General features: G+C 43.9%; 1 protein-coding gene across 1 annotated transcript; it reads left to right on the top strand.

Moving 5' to 3' along the window:
- Positions 1–6935: 6935 nt before the first annotated feature.
- On the top strand, positions 6936–16786 carry LOC141470903 (organic solute transporter subunit alpha-like). Its single transcript, XM_074157213.1, has 8 exons — positions 6936–7014; positions 8396–8547; positions 8664–8737; positions 10321–10479; positions 13473–13584; positions 14463–14609; positions 16003–16108; positions 16599–16786. Exons 1-8 carry the CDS (start codon positions 6936–6938, stop codon positions 16784–16786), a joined length of 1017 nt encoding a protein of 338 aa, XP_074013314.1.
- The last annotated feature ends 435 nt before the right edge of the window (positions 16787–17221 follow it).

The raw sequence follows: 17221 nt of genomic DNA, 5'->3' as shown, positions 1-17221 counted from the left end.
ATGAGTCTATTCTTTCAATTACTTGGTGGTGACTTTTTGTATTACTTCAGACTCCATTTTGCTCTTTTGACAATCGCAGATTTCTGGCTGTACCCCCCGACAGCTACTAAGATGATGTGACAGCTGCTGATAGGATGTGAATATTTATAGTCATTTGTGGTACATTATGCTCAAGGAGTAATGTCTTTGGGCCAATACAAATACCAGCTAATACTATTATTCAGTGTCTCTCTCTCCCTCTACAAATGAGGCCTTTAACTCTATCCTTTGGAATAAATCATAAGAGTTCTGCTCAGCAAAGTTAAACATTTCAATTCAGCAACTACTTTTTAAAGAAACATTGAAAGATGATACATTACCAAACATTAAAAGTATTTTCAAAATTGTCTACAAGAACTCGTGTACTTGTATGGTGATCAAGAAACATTTTCATGTTTCTCGTCCTTCTGCAACCATCACCAGAGGGACCCTTCCAGCGCTCTGCTCTGCAGACAAGTACAGTTTTGTCATTGCACAGATGGAAAAGCTGAAACTCATACAGGTTGCCTGACTTCTACAACAGGATGAAAGAAATCCTTGCCAAAACTAAAAAGACACCACAGCTGCTGTGAATCTCCTTCATTGTATGCACACTTCTGTCCAAATGCAGAGAGAGTGGAAACAAAATATCAGACTTTTAAGAGAACAGTATCATAAAACCCAAGAATGGAACAGGTTATACTAACACAATGTGAATATTTAGCTGTCATAAAGTGGAAAACAAACGGCTATCCCCTTGGGAAGGACTTTGTAGCTTTCTCTGACACCCCCCTTTCCTCTGGCAGCCTGGGCTGGCCCCTATCCATCTCTGTGGGCCAGGGCAGAGTCAGTGAAAGCCCCCCTGGGCAATGGGGCAGGCACACCAAGCACACCAACTGCCTAAGGTGAAACCCCTCCTGTATCACAACAAGTTGTCAAACACTGGAAAAACGTCTGGGAGTGCATACCAGAAAGTGCCAGGACCTTTTGCAAATTAGTGTTTGGGGTATTTTTTTCTCTTCTGCAGAACCACAAATGTTTTAGCAAGGTTTATAAGTCCTGGAGGGGACCCCCCAGCTTCAAGAGAAGAGCTGCTCCTGGCTTAGCAGTTTTATGTTTGGAGCATATTTGTCGACCATACACAGCTCAGTGGGGCAGACATCACTTGCACAAAGGAAAGGAGATGTGCTAGAGATAGTCTCTCAGTCTTGCCAACAGCTTCCTAAGTTATTTTTTCTGGTTTACTGTCCCCTGTATATTATATCATAATATACATCTCAGACCATCATACTATTCCTGTCCAGTTTTGGTAGTTGTCTGAAGCCTAACTTCCAGTTTTCACCTGCAGACAGTTGATGTGGCTATTACAAACGCATGCCTAATGTTTATTTGAAGGGGTTTGCTTTTCCTTTCCAGCCAAACTGTGCCCCAGACAATCTTGCTTCCCTACCAAAATCTCCTCCGCTGCTCCTGTTGGCTGAGGAACTGCAGGAAAAAAATTTGAAATGGAATGCCATTTGAAGGATGGTTGTGCTCTTTCTTCACCTTCACAGCTCAGTGAAAACTGGGACATTGCCTATGGGTTTTCAATATGTTTTTAAAACCATGAATTTCCCATGCATGTAGGGCCAGCTGTAGAACTGAGGTAGCTTTCAAATAACTTCAAACCAAAAACAACATTATTATTTTTTTTTCTGACTGTAACTTCCTTAATCTAATTTCTATTAATTACTTGCAGGAAGAATCTTTAGGAGTGCATGTCCAGCCAGAAATAAGGTTCATTTTAGAGGAAGAAGAAACAGATAATTCAAACACAGAACCTAACCTCCCCAGCCTTTACTTGTAACATTACTTGCAAACTGAGCTTCAGAATTCCACAATCTGTGTTTATAAAAGGTAAAAAGTACAGTTTCAGGCTGTAGGTAGACAGTCCAGGCTTTTGCCTGTGCCAGGCTACTGGCACAAGCAGTCTCACTGCTATGATGACTAAAACCTGTGCTGACAACCTTCTTGATTCATACATGCGTGCTCTTTTTGCCTTGCTTGCTAGCACACGGTCTGCTTGCTACACAAACCAACACACCTCTAGTTTTGGAGAGTATCCTGGTTTGGGTTTTTTTATTTTACTTTTATATTGCAGTTTTACTGTTGTGTGTGCATATTCTGATTTTGGATTTGATTCTTTTTCCACCCCCTTTCAGTAATAGCAACACAGAAGGAGCACGAAACATTTCTGTCATGTTATGACCTGTGGGGAGAAATGCATGATCTGTCTTGCCCAGCACCTGACTGCTGTAGAAAAAGCAGACTTAGTCATTAAGGGCAGTGTGCCCAGGATGCCATCCTCCAGTCGGAATAACATCAGTAACTTCTAAAGAGACCCCTGCTTTCCCCTCCAGGAAACAGCTGTAAAATGTGATCTCAAGCATAGCTGTCTTAACTCTACACACCCTATTCCATAAAGAGGTCCTCAGCTTTTGTTTATCCTATTCCATAAAGAGGTCCTTAGCTTTTGTTAAGGTCTGCTGTCCTGAATTAAGCTGAAAAGCAGAAACTTCTATAAACAAAAAAATAAATACCTCAATTTGTGTGCAATTTCCTCATTTTGAAACATTGCATTTTGATTTCCATCACTTTCATTTTTTATTTTAATGTTTCAAAATGTTTCAGATTTCAAAATTTGCTTTGAACAGCAGATGCAGAACAGTTCACATAGGAAATGTCAAATTGAAATGTTTTCACATAAACCAAAGTTAATAAATAGTGTCCTGTCTATAAATCTTTTAAAAATCACCCCTCTTATCAGAAGCTTCTGTTCAGATGAACTGGCATTTTTGACGCAAAAAAACTTCTCAAAATTCTTGACTCCTCTTGAAGTCGGGGATTATAAGTCAAGACTGGGAAGGAAAATCTATCAAAATTTACCCTAGGGAAAGAACTTCTTTATCCTAATCTATTCTTTTTGATGCTGAAGATCTGTGAGGTTTGTCTTTGCCCATCAGTGCCCTTGGACACATATGAGATGCTCACAAAGTGGCACTTACTTGGTCCTTAAGACATATTTGTCTTACTGCTCATCAACACTCCTTTGGGGAAAAACTTCTACCATTGCTGAAAAGCTCTGCAATCAAATATATGTACTTTATCACAGCAATGGCAGAGAAAATGCACTACCTGCCTCTATTCTCCTTCAGGATGCTGATTGTTGGCTACCCCCCTTACCACCAATTTGGGGTCCTAATTTTATAAGGTTCTTTCAGCTCTTTGTTCTACTATGAAGTACTGTGAATTTCCTTTCTGTTGTTCTACTGCCACATCCAATTGCTCGTAAATTACTTTAAAAAGCTAAGAAAAGGCAAATAATTACTCATATCTGGATGAAAGTGTAACAATATATTACAAAAATAATAGTTTGATTTTGCCTCTTTATATTTCTCCCCTATATTGACTGCCAGAAACTGATTTGCTACTTTGGAAGTGAGATAAAATCAAACTTTTTATCTTCAGATTTAATGAAAGCCTCTCTCTTTCCTCTTTTATTGCTTCTCTACTGATAAGTGTCTTTGTCTAAGCTTTCCTCTTAGAAGCACAGAAGTAAATCTTCTGGCACACCTGATATTCTTCTTCATGTAGAAATTTGTCCATCTGAATAGGCATGAAAATTACAATTTAGTTTTGTTATCTTAATTTATTTCATTGTAGTGACTGTATTTCTTTATTTTTACAGTTGCTGCCAGGATCCAAGTAACAAGCAAATCCCATTATTAATTTATTTAACAGTGATACGGGTGTTCCTTCTCTTACATTAATGAGCCACATTTTCTGAAACGGGTAGTTTATTACTGGTAGTAGGTGAAAAGTCCATGCTTTATAGTGGAAAAGGCCTAGATGCATCTAAGTTCAACTATATAATACACTATAGCTGAGGAAACAGGATTTAATTTCTTTATAAAACCTGTACATGCCTTCGGAAGCCAGACAATTTTAACTGATGTTTCATAGCTGGTTGGGTATCCAAACTTGTGAGAAATCTCATGTACAGTCCTATGGCACTGAAAATTGTTGATTTATTTTTCTAATACAAACTTTTCTTGTTAGCTTGAACTCTGCTGAACATAATTTGCCCCCCAGAAAAGGTCTTTGACTGTATTTCCCATCTGCGCTGATCATGATGATGTCTGCTAGAGTTCCCTACAATCAAAACATGTTAGCCTATCCTATATATCCTTTGTGATGGAGCTTGGAGTTTGTCCTGTGAGATAGCCTGCAGGATCTCCTGCTGTTCAGTTTCTGCACCAGGGCTGACATCAGGATTTCTGTCTATAGGCTTGGCCTGTCAATATGGAATAGAGGGGCTGTGTCACCTTCTGAAGGCCAGCATGCCTCCTTCAGGGAGAAACCACAGATGGCATCAGCTCCTCCGTACTGCATGCCGTGGGGGCAATGATCACGTGTTCAACAAAGCTGAGAGGATCCAGTTATTGCTGCAGCAAGGCAGGTGAAAATGAAAGCCATCATAAAAACAGAAGAAAGACAAACATCTGCTGTGCTCTTTAAAAGAAGAGCAAACTGGTAGAGGCAAAGGGGCATGTTCCTTGAGAAGAAACAAATCTGACAAGCACGGTGTCTGGAAGCAGGCTGAACCACAAAGCACTTGAAAGCCCCTGGTAAACAGAGGCAGGGAACTGTGTTCACAGGTGGTTTTTTATTCTGAGGATCTGCGAAAATCTCTTGATGTATCTAAACAGATAGGTGGTCCATTTATACATGTTTTTCTACTGCTGAAGGTGGTTTTTGTGGCAAATAGCATGTATTAAACTAAAAGGTTAAACCAAAACCTGGAATAACGAAGCTGGGAGGAAAATGTACTTAGGCTCCTGAGGATTTAAGGGATTTGCTGTTGGTGTAGATACCCAGTTTTCAGGGAATACAAGGAGCTCGCGACCAAAATAGCAGCAGATGGGAATCCTGTTATCTCTGCTCAGGAAGAACCTTCAAAGGCCTTGGGCCATCTTTCCATCTCAGCAAATCCTAACTTCGGCTTTTGGTCACATTTTGGAATATGTGATCACCTTCAAATAGTTTGATAAAAAACCAAACAAACTGGGTAGAAAATGCATAATGAATTAAGGCTATTTCCTCCTCTACTAGCAACTGTTTCTTCAGGATGAGTAAAAAGACTTCCAAACAGAAAATGAGCTGGAATGATGTTTCAAGAATTTTGCCTGTATCTTTCTGCAGCTGGGCAGCAAAAGATGTGCTGGATGCAGGATGCTCTGGGCAGCCTGTGAAGACTGGGCAGATAACACATTCTAACAGCCAGTTACTGCCGCATCCCCCCCAGTGAAACTGTAAAGCTCTTCTCTTCACCTTTCAATGCAGTGAAAACAATGACAGCAATGGCAAGGAGGACTCAAAATAAATGGCTTTGGTCTGCAACCAAGCCCTCCTGACAGTAACAGACCAAGCTGTGTTGCTCCCAAGCCCTGCCGCACTGGCAAGGATCTGCCTTTTCTCAGTCGAGTACCTGCTGGTGTTAGCCACTGAGCAGTTGAGTTCTTCTCTGCATCCCTGTGCTCTTGCTGGCTGTGTTTCAGCGTCTAGCCTGTCCTTCCTGTAAAACCTCTGGGGATCCTATGAAAACTGCAAAATGGCAGGTTTTACCACAACGCCCATGGTGCCTACGAACATTCCACAGTCCCTACATTCCCCACCTTCCCTCAATTTGTTCAGCTTCTCAGAATGCCACCTTGATGGAGGCCTCCATATGTATTTTAGCTGTTTTCTGTCTTCCCTTCTTTATCCACTAATTCCTGGCATTCCTTTGCATTTTCACCCATGCTGGCTCCTCAGCTGTCATTTCTGAGGACTATCCACCATGGCCCCAAGATCTTTTTCCTGAGCAGCAACAGCTCCTCATTGCATAGGTAGTTAGGGTTGTCCTTCTCCCCCCTACCCGAACACTACTTTGTGTTTATTGATAGAGTGTGTCACCTGCTGTTTTGTCGCTCAGAGCTGTAACGACCCCTCTGCTGCTTCTTGCAGCCAGCTTTCAGCCTGGCTACCCAGAACAAGTCTGTGGGTCACCAAACTCTATCATTTCATTACTCATTCCCTTTTCCTGGAGACAGCCTGAAACGACTCCGACTCGCAGAAAGGATCCTTCTAGCAAATGAACCATGTGGGAAGTGGAGAATCCCTCGACGTGCTTTCCTTCAGCCAGTGCAGAAGGTGGTGCAGCTTTTCACCTCATTGCAGCCAAGATTAGCGGGAAGTCTTTGGTGAGGGGCTCCGTGGAAAATCCTTTGCACGTCTGCTACACTAACCAAGCAGCTTTCTGCCTCCACAGGCCCCTTGCAGAGCATGCAGTGCCCTGAGCTGCTCTGACAGACTGGGGTAAAAGCGGATCTGGCACTGGGGAATCCAGCCCGCTCCTTGGCTGATTCCCCGTCCCTCCTCTGCGGGACCCGACTCCAGGCGCCCCGACTCCCTGGGCCTGCGAAGGAAGGGGACGGGGGCGGGAATGGCTGGCTTCCTCAAGAGCCCCTCCACGGAGACCGAGCAGAGACACCGGGAACAGCCGGGACGCAGTTCCTGGCAGATGGAGCGGCGAGCGAGGTGGGCGCGTTCCGCCCCCCACCCCCCGGCCTCGGCACTGCCCAGCCCGGCGGTGCCCGGGGCCGCTGGGCGCCAGGAGGCAGCGCTGAGGCCGGGCCCTGCGGGCCGCCGGCCCGGCCCCGGCTCCCGGGCTAATCATTAACCGCCCCTCGGCGGCCCCGACCAGGCGGGCTGCGCATCGCGGCTCCCCAGGGACCAAGCGGGCGGCCACCGACCCCCGCCGCTCACGCCACCCCCCGTCCCCTATCCCCTCGACGCAGCTAGGGCACCTCAGCGGGCCGGCCGGGGTCCGCGCCGCCATGGAAGGCGAGGCGAACGTGACCCTCCAACCATCCTGCGGCGCCAGCGAGCCGCCCTTCTCGGAGGAGCATCTGCAGAGTAAGCGCGGCGGGACGGGGCGGGAGGTGGGGTGGGAAGGCGTGAGGGAGAAGGGGCTGCCCGCTGCTGCCCAGCCGTTAACGGCCGCGCTGGCCGCGCCGCGCGCTCCCCTCAGCACCCAGCCGCGGCGGTTGGCGATGCCCGGCCCCTGCCTCTGCCTGCCCCGCCGCCCTTCTTCCCCGGCGAGGAGATCCCCCGGGCGGACATCGGCCTGGCAGGGGGAGGCCGAGCTGGCTTCGCCTGCGGGGAGGAAAAGAGGAGAGCAGAGCTGCGGGTGGGGTGTGAGGGAAGGAGGGTGGTCGGCGGGGCCTGACGGTACCCGCCGAACCGAGCAGGGAAACCGACCTGTAGACCTGTCTCTTGGTCTCAGGCTCCCCCGTGGTGAGAGCTGTGGTGTGGAGATGCCCGCTGAGATGTGGAGTGCTCTGCCCGCAGCCAAGTCTAGAAGTACTGGGGGATTTTTTTGAAGCAGGTTACATGAAAGAGGCTGGGGCGGCGGCTTCCCTTTGCAGGCATTGCTTGGTATCATTTTAGAGGGGCTACGGTCACAACAGGAGTTAGTAACAGTGATGATCATGAACTTCTCCTAAATTAAACGTGACACCATTACCGTGCTTTGTTCTGTCTCTGGAAGCACATTTCTTGGGAGAAAATCCACCTCAAACATCAGCCGTGGGTAAAAAGTTGATATCCATACCAAGCATCAAGGGAGACCTAAAACCATCAGCCATGGGTAAATGTTGATACCTGTAGCCAGCATTAAAGGAGAAATAAAAAAGAATTTGGTGAAGGCATCAAGTTTTATCTCAGGCTAGATATATCAGGGGCTTACCCTTACATTGTTCGTGTGCCCCACAAACTTTCACTGAGACTCTAAAAGGTTTGCATACCTAAGGAAGTTCTGCACAAACATGCTTATGAACATACAATGGAAGCAAAGAACTAATTCTGAGTAAATACATTTTTGCTTGTAGTCTGCCTGGAAAAGTTCCCAGAATATGTATTTAATGCATTTATTTATATTACGTATTATGCATTTATTTCTGTTCTGTTATGTATTTACCTTCATCTAAGGACATTTGTCCTGGACCTCCACCTTTCTGAATAATGCTTTCATTATTCTGCATAATACTTTGAGAACATGGAGGCATATTCTTCCCATATGCTGTCGGTGGATCCTGGAAAAATTTAGTCATGAACTTAAGTTGAAGTATTTGAATCATCCTGTGGAGTCAATGGTGCGCCTATGTAGCTAAGGATGAGCGCAAGTCTTTTCAGGAATAGGGCTAAGAAGCCCCTCAGAGATGGTGTCTTTACATTAAATGTTTGGAATGCTTATGAAATACGCCAGACCTTTCTGTTTTCTTTTCTCTCTCTGCAGGCCTTGACCTACCAGGGAGGTTTCTCTTTGCAATTTTGACTCTGATGACGCTGATTGCCAATCTTGTGTTTATAGAGGAAGCACTCTACATCTACAGGAAAATCCCCTCCTCCAAAAGATCAATCATAATTTGGGTTAATGCTGCAGCTCCAGTAGGTTATTATGGAAAGGAGATAAAATTGAATGTTGAAAATGGGGTTTCCCTGAAAATCCACATGAACCTGCTTTATCTCTGCCCTTCGTACAACCCTCCTCCCTTTCTCTGTAGGTGAGCGCTACTACTTCATGCATTGGCATGTGGATTCCTCGCTCAACAATGTTTACAGATTTCACAGCAGCAGTGTGAGTATTCTGCTTGTTTCCAGACGTTGCCCCAAACCCTGAATTTCTTCCCTTTAAACATCTGCTGCTCTTGGTAAACACAGTCATTTTGTAAATTTAACAATTTAGTAATTTTTGGTTTGAGTTGAAATCTCTTGGCAGCTCTTTTCTGGGAGGTGGAAAATGCTGAAGCAGTTCCCAGTGCTACAGTCCCCTAGTGTGGGAACCTCAGTATGAAAGATCTGTGACTCGCATGTAATTGATCCCTCGGATTGACAGTTGCTTTGAAGCTCTACTCTTTCTTCCCTCTCTCTGCATGTCGTGTGGAATGAGACTCTGACCTGTGACTTCTCTGTGCTTTTACTAATGATGAGCCGTAGAGGTCTGTTATTAATGGTGGCAAGTGAACCTCCGATGAGTATATCAATGTAAAAATGTTCTGCATTTGTCCTGATAAAAGCACATTCTGTACAAGCATGACAGCTCTGACACGCACAGTGGAGAAGGGAGAAATGTGGTCCTCGCTTTCTGGCGGTGATGGTGCAGCCCTGGTAGGCAGAGCCAGGTGGGGGGATGCTGTGGCCTTGGGCACTCTGCCGTTGATTTTGGGATGATTTTGGAACCCACTGCAGGACAGTATCACAGGCTCTCATGAATAGCCTCACCCCTTGCCACATTGCATTTACTAAGAGAGTAGAGTTAAAAAGGAGGGAAAACACAGTAGTAGGGAACACTGTGAGCACGCAAAATTTGTGCAGATTGCCAGAAACTTCCAAGGATCCAGTCCTATGGCACTTTAAGCCTGTCTGAATCCCCCCTCCTCCCTTACCCAAGCTGCAGGTTCCTGTACCCTCACTTGCATCCACCACCACCCACAGTCTCCAGCTGCACACAGCAAGCTCCTTCAAGGAGGCAGCGCAGCTGAAGAGGACCTCTTTTATTTGGCGGGTTTGGATTTCAGTGAATCAGTCCCTAAATCAGTTTGGTTCTGGGAGGAAAGGGTGGTTGCACAATTTGTAGTACCTAGGAAGGGTTGAGAAAGTGCAACTGGTGAAGGAGGGAGAGGTGGGGTTGCAGCAGTCAGTGCTTGGATCAGCTTTGGCTGCAGAGGAACCGCACCCTGACTGGGTCAGCGCATACAATGATAGCTATGTATATATGAACCCAGCAATGTTTATTGTTGTTGGGTGGTTGGGTTTTGGTTTTGGGTTGGTTTTGTTGGGTTTTTTGAGAGGAGAAATTGGTCTTGTTCTGAAAAGCTTGGACCGGTCAGGACTAGATTAACTGATGGAAAAATATGGCCGTAATGGCTTGGGCCAGAAAAGCCTGTGCTTTAATACTGACTCTGCCACCAGCCACCAGTGCGGCTTTGGGAAATTCCACAGCTACTCTGTGCCTCAGTTTGTTCCTCTTTCGGTCAGATTAGGGCAGTTCTGGTCCTCCAAGCTGATAGAAAGCTAAAGGTTTTTCACAACTAGTGGTAGAAATTTTCTTGACTGCGAAGCGCAAGCTGTTAGAACCCTGGACAGAAGGCGGCACTGGCCTGCGCAGACATGCAAGAGACATGCAGGCAGATTCAAGTTGGCATTTTCTTCGTCTCCTAGATTTTTTGCCATAGTTATCCACAAGTTCCTGCTGATGATGATTAAAGAGTGCGGAGGTCAAAAGCTGCTGCTCAGGCGGTTTGAAAATGGTCACTTCAAGATCAGCACCGGTCCCTGCTGCTGCTGCTGCCTTTGCCTCCCTCGTGTACGCATCACTCGGTGAGTTGCCCTTTAAAATTTCCCAGCTGGAAAACGGCTGCTGGAATTCAGCCAACTTGGCAAGGCCAGGCTTTCAGCAAAGGGCCTCCCCGCTTCCCGAAAGTCAGTCTTAAGCCATCTCTTTTAAACAGTGCCATCACTTTGGGGCTGTACACCACCACTAATTTATTTCATTTTTATAATGCAGAATTTTGCATAAGCGTCGAGAGCGTGACCTCTCTCAGTTTAACCTGGTGCAGTGTTCCCACTCATAGTAATGTTGAGCACTGTGGTATCTGCCCAACTAATCACATTCTCTTCCAAGAAATCATTTATGTAGTAAGCAGTGGTGTGTGGGAGGAGGAATTTCTACTCTGGAAACCCTAATAATTGAGATTTCAGTTTCTTTTCATTCCAGAAGGGAACAAATGTCTCCAAACTGGGTATTTTTCACAAGCAGAATTGTCAAATTGAGGCTGTCTTGAAAGAAAATTTCTCTTACTTTGATGAAATGGAGATGTTTCATTCTGATTTTGACTTTAAAACTATTTAAGATTAAAATTATTTTTAGAACAAAAAATAGATGCAACTCCTGGAAAGCTTTGATCTCAACAAAATGGCGTTGTCTGGTGAGGCAAAAGCAAATATTTTCTTCTACTAAGCTTAGTGTTAATGCATCTTTGAGAAGTGGGGTGAAGATGCACCTACAGGAGTAAATATAATGTAACAGAAACCCTGCCTCCTTTGAGCACTGCCTGGTGGGGCTTCTCCTCTGGCTAGCGTCACCCTGTCATTTACACATTGCTCCACAGCCTGGAAGCTTCATGTATTTCCCAGGGCTTTCATTCTGGCACAGATTATGTTTCTCTCATTAAAAGCAAAAGCTGAAGGACTGAATGTGCAAGACAGAGACTTTTCTATGAGGGCCTGGTCATTAGTGTCAGAGGGACTTTAGGGACTTTGTCATCTGGTTAAATGAAAGCTGCAAACAGAACACAAGATAGCAATTTGTGATGCTTTCACAAAAATTCTTATTTTGTTATTGTAATAATTTTTCCTTAAGAGTGCGGTATTAGCATTTAAACTCTTCTTTACGTCATTTTATTTTAATGGAATAACAGTAATTATTTACATGGAGGGAGGCACCAAGAAGAATAGGTAGTAAACCAATGGAAAAATATACCTCCAAAAATGGATGTAATACAACGACATAAAATCAGCAGCTACGGATATGGATCTAAATGACTCCTACCAATTTCCATGGGCATTGGTTCGGGTGCATTTCAGCAGTCAGAGCTGAAGAAATGCCATGGGACAGAGCTACGCTATAGATCTAACATGTCACCAGTATATTTATTTCTCTTTTTGTATCTGTCACCCTCTGTATAGGTTGTGGTAGCTGGGAGCTTGGGAGAGGATCCCCTACTTTGCCCTGCTGTTGATCAGTGCAGTGAGAGCTTACCCAGAATGATAATAGCTAATATTAACTCCTTTCAGGACCTAGATAGTGCCTACTATTGCTGGGAGGAAGGACAGCTGTCTGTTTTTTAAAAAAAAAAGGCTTTTTGCTGTGCAAAAGGCTTAGGGCTCCTTCTCCACTGTCCATAGCACTGGGAAACACATCTGCTGTCTCTGCTTCTGACTTCCAGCCTTTTCCCATTACAGGGTACAATTTTTTGAAATATAGGCAAACTATACCAGAGAAAGGTCAGTCTCTTATTCCTCCCATAGGTATCTTCTGGGGAAACAGGGAGTTACTCCAAGGGAGGAATTTATTCTTTTAAAACGCCATATACTATCAAGTAGTCCTGAGAAAGTTAACAAGGTACAGGAGACAGATGGGGCAAAGTAACAAACCATACAGTGGGGAGAGATGTGGCAGGAGTCGTCTGATGGTTGAGAAAGATAGACCTGTGTCAGCAAGGAAGACAACTCCTGGCATTGCAGTGACTGCACTGTTTTGTCATATTATTCTTTAAAGCCCTTTGGGAATAATCAGTCTTTGAAAAGGCACATGCGCTAAATGGCTGGCCACTTGTAGGCCTTTCCACACGTGTTTGTGCTTTGTGCTGTCCATAACCCTGTGCTTATTAGCTATATTAATTGAGCAATTCCTGTAATTCCTCTAATGTACTTAATGGCAGCCTGTTGTCTGCTGAGGCATCTCTGATGACAGTCTCAAGGGCCCAAGGAGCCACAGCGAAGACCACATCAACAGTATGGGAAATACACGGTGGTAGACTAAAATGTGAGCCAACCGTAGCAGCCACAGCTTGACCTGTGAAGGCTGAAGGAGAGTTCAGGTTAGTCAGCTTTCATGTCCTCTGTTAGGAAGCGCATCTTCCCCTTTCCTGGTGACCTTTAATGCTGGCTGGCCAGGTCACAGTGTATGGGCTGTGTTCTGGACCCAGTTTATACTGACAGAAGTAAGGAAATCCTGACCTGTCCTGCTGGCCTTGTGCAGTTTTCCGAGTGAAAGATAGTTCCTTTCTCCTGTTAAGAGTACGGAGGAGCAAAACCAGATGCTTACATGGTGGTATTCATGATGTATTGAAAAACTGCCAATCCTTTCACCTAGGTCTGTATGATTCCTTTTCTTGATCCACCACAGGACTAGGAAGTGTCTGAGGAGGCAGACTAAATTTCCCAATTTCATTGGAAAACTGAAATAGTAAGGCAACGAGGCAAGAGCAAGTGGCATTATTGCTCCAAAACCAGTTATGCTGCTACTAGCTCTCTGGTTAGCTTCAGAGCAGAGAAACATCACATTTTGCTCAGCTTTGGTTAGTATGTAATTGCTACAAAAAAGAAAAAGTACTATTTTTGTAGAGACTTTACTAAATAAACACTGGGTAATTCTTGGAACAATTTTCTAATCTTGAAGCTGTTCCTCGCCATATTTTAGCCACATGCTACAGGAGTGGGAAAGTTTTGCAGTTGACTATCAAAAAAATGTTATCAAAGTTGCTAATAAGATTTTGGCCTATGTGATTTTTATTTTTTTTTCTGGCCAGGCGAACCCTCTTTTGGATGAAGCTGGGCACCTTTCAGTTTGCTTTCTTTCGACCCATGTTCATGTTTTTATCAATAGTGCTTTGGACTAATGGCAATTATACCCCTTACAATGTAAGTAAATATTTTAATCAGAGATGGTCCACAAAATCCATAGGTTTTAGGGCTGACATGTCTTAGTATCTTAGCCTACAACTGTGAAATCTAGGAGCACTTCCAAGTGAGTCTTACTGTATTCTTTTGAGACCCTGAAGCATATAATTTCTGCCTTCCCCCAGACTCTCCATTTCCTGGCTTCTCTTGGAAAGAAACTGGGCATCAGGGTGGGTTAGGCATCAGATTATGCTCCAATATCTTTCTCAGCTTGCATGGCTAGAATGACAGGACTGCAAGTTGCCATGTGGGTTGTTCCTGACCTGTGTTTTATAAGGTACAGCCTTAAGAAACAAGTGTATGTACTGGCATGTAAACAGGAAGCCTAATTCTGTTCTTTTTTTCTGCAAATCATGGTGATTTTTTTACTAGAGAAGATAGTACTGTACTTCTAGTTTGTACCATCTAAGCTGCAAGATGATGGAGAAGTCTGTATCTGCTAATAATATTGCACCTCTTGGATAACTCAGATTAAAAGCAATAAATTTTTTTTGTTGTTTCATGGTATAAAATCAATGGCCTCTCTGAGACGTCATGCTGAATATGCTCTAAGGAGCTGCTGGGCGTTCCCAGTTGCTGCTGGGGTCAGGTTGTGGTAGCTTCCCAGCCTGAGAAGATTTACATGTTCATGCCCGCTGGGTGAGGGCACTGAACTAACACTCCAGTTGGTATTGTGCAGTTTCCCCATGCAAACCCCAGCAACTGCCGCTGCCATCAGCTTTCAGAGAGTTAGAAACAAGCATTTTAATGTCTACATCATCCAGTTCACAATTTCTTCCTGGAAACAGTAAAATGCACTGTAAAGTTTTATAGGTACACTTGTTTGATTTGCCTCTTAGTTATCTCCTAAAGAAGCTGCAATATGGATTAACTGCTTCATTGGTGTCCTCACCATTCTTGCTCTGTGGCCAGTTGCAATCATGTTTCAACAAGTTAGGACTCTACTTACCTGCAAGAAGATCATCTCTAAGTTTGCTCTTTATCAGGTGAGAAGTTTAATATTTCTGATAAGAATTTTTCTTAATTCTTGATATAACACTGTCTTTCTGGTTCTTGGTCCTTTGTTGAAAAGTTATAGTATTTTTTTCTCCTCCATTAAATGCACTATGTATATTTTTACCCAATTAAAGCTGCATCCCTTTGAAGCACTGTCTTTGGCTGCTGTTCAGTTTCAGTTTTAGCCAATTTACTTCTAGTCTCTCAGGAGCGCTGGGGACCTGAGACCCGGGTAAAATCCATTCATCTTTAGGCAACTGAAACCAAAACAACGCCTTCTGTGGGGCTTGAAGGAAGCTTTGTAGATGCAGTATCCTGAAACACAATGTTAAAATGCTGGTGTCTACTTTTAAAAACTAAGAGAGAATGTGGAGCGTTGTGTGGGTGGCTGTTGTTTGAACTGTCTGAGCGTCAATGTCACAGTATTCTGGTTTGACAATATTTTTCTCGGCCATTCTGCGCTTCAGAGTTAGATAATAATGAAAATACTGGCTGGGAATCATTAAATAGTAAGGAACAGAACCAGATTGAAAAAGCCCAGAGATAGGGCCACCCTCTTCCCCATCACCCTGAAGAGAGTACGGCAGAATCCTTGGATGTGCATCCTTCTTGAACAGAGCACATAGAAAGGCTAGTGCACTAAGATCTCTGTTAAGTAAGTTATTAAACTTTTATAAATGCAATAAACAGGATAGTCACACCTGCAAAGCTGCATTAGGGTGAATCTAGGTTTAAGAAGGCAAACTCTCTTGATGTGAGGGTTTATACTCGGGCAGTTACACCAGCAGCTAGAAAGACACTTTGATATCTCCAAGGCAGCGAAGGCCTAGCTCAGTGAATAGCAGGTAATATGATGCATAAGTGATTGTTGCTGAACCCAATCTGCAAAGAGTCCTTCATCCCTTCTGGCAAAGAAGCTGCTTCCATATAACTTGGGGAGCACCACATCTCCCTGCTGTGACAAAAAGAAGAGACAACAGAAAAAATGTTCTTTGAGTCCTTCCTGCACTAAGGGAGAGCATAAGCTCATAGGTCAGATTAACAGGAAATTTCTAAAACATTGTTATCTATTATTCAGAGCTCAGTATTGTTTAAAAACCCAACTGGGAGGTCTGTATATAAAGCACCTCCCAAATGAAGGGCTGAGAAGAAATACTTTTCAAACAGAGGTTTGATTTAATACTCACATTCAGGGCAATACTATGCTGACCTAAAGATGAATTCTGCAGAGTGGCAGGCAGCCTGCTGCTAGTTGGGAGGAGAGGGAGGGCAAGAAAGGAGGAATGAGGCAAACGAGGGTCTATTATGAAAACAGAATTGTTGTGTGAACTATAAACCTTTTCCTGGTTTAAAACAGGCATCTGTTTTCTCTTTCTGGTGCAGTTTATCCTCGTTCTGAACCACTTGCAGACAGCTATTATCAACATCTTGGCCACACAAAGAATTATTCCCTGTGCTCCACCACTCTCCTCTTCAGCAAGAGGAGCATGTAAGTTCTTCTGGGAAGGATATTCTTCATTTAGTTATGAAGGTGACAGTTCAGTGTTCCTAACTGCAGTATCTGATGTTTTCCCAAAATAGTAGTTTCCTGGGATCATGTAGCTTTTGGAGAATCTCAGCTTTTACTTAAAGAAAAAAAAAAAACAAACAGCAGAAGTTTTATAGCTGTCATAGTCACAGAGAAAAACTTGAGAAGAGTTGGAATCAGAAATGGGAGGACAAGAAATCAACGTGCATAATTACCGTTAAATCTCTTGCAATTTGGATGCATAACTTATTGCATGCTTATTGATGGGCAATACTGTAATTCTGCAACTGATTTTATTGCTGAGAGTGAGACACTTTGTTATGGGGGACGGGATGATAAACTTTCTTCCTTTTGCACAGATGAAAATTAATGAGCCAGGTATTTATTTTGTGTCTCATAGACATTTCCCCCTTTTGGGGGCTTTTCTTTGCCTCCTTTGTTTTTTTGGCAGATATGATCCAGCAGCTCCTCATCATGGAAATGTTTCTGATAACCCTAATTTCAAGGGTGGTTTATCGGAGAAGATACGATGACCTAGAGCCTCCAGAGTGTACAGCTGAAGAAGTTGGGGACAACAAGCAGACTCCTAAGATTATCCTGAATGGCGTAGTTAGTGAAGATGGACTGCCAAGGGTTTAGAAGCCCCGGTGCTCCTATTCTGCAGGAGCTGGAAGCTCAGCTTCAGGAGCTTGTATATGCTTGCACCACAAATAGCCACTGTCCACAACAGAACAACTTCTGACATAAATGCCTGTGAGCTGAAGTACTGAAAGGACCGCTAGTGGAAAGATAACCCCATTTATTCTCCAGTGATATACACTGGAGTCATTCATGTTCATCTCTTTTGACTATTTTAAATCTTATTTCACCATGGATTGCTGCCATGTATCCAACACAGCACTTTCCCATCTTTCCTTCATAAAAATTTATCAGCTCTCACTCTGTACCACAAGCTCACCATAGCTAATTCTGATCAGTGAATACATTTGCATATGTTTGTTCTGAAATCCCCAAACCTGTCTGGGCTCTCCACCTACACAAATGATGATCTCTTTAGGGCAAGACTTTTTACAT

The sequence above is a fragment of the Numenius arquata genome, chromosome 1 (assembly GCF_964106895.1).
Source record: "Numenius arquata chromosome 1, bNumArq3.hap1.1, whole genome shotgun sequence".
NCBI lineage: Eukaryota > Metazoa > Chordata > Aves > Charadriiformes > Scolopacidae > Numenius > Numenius arquata.
This window is presented reverse-complemented; position numbering and strand designations above follow the sequence as displayed.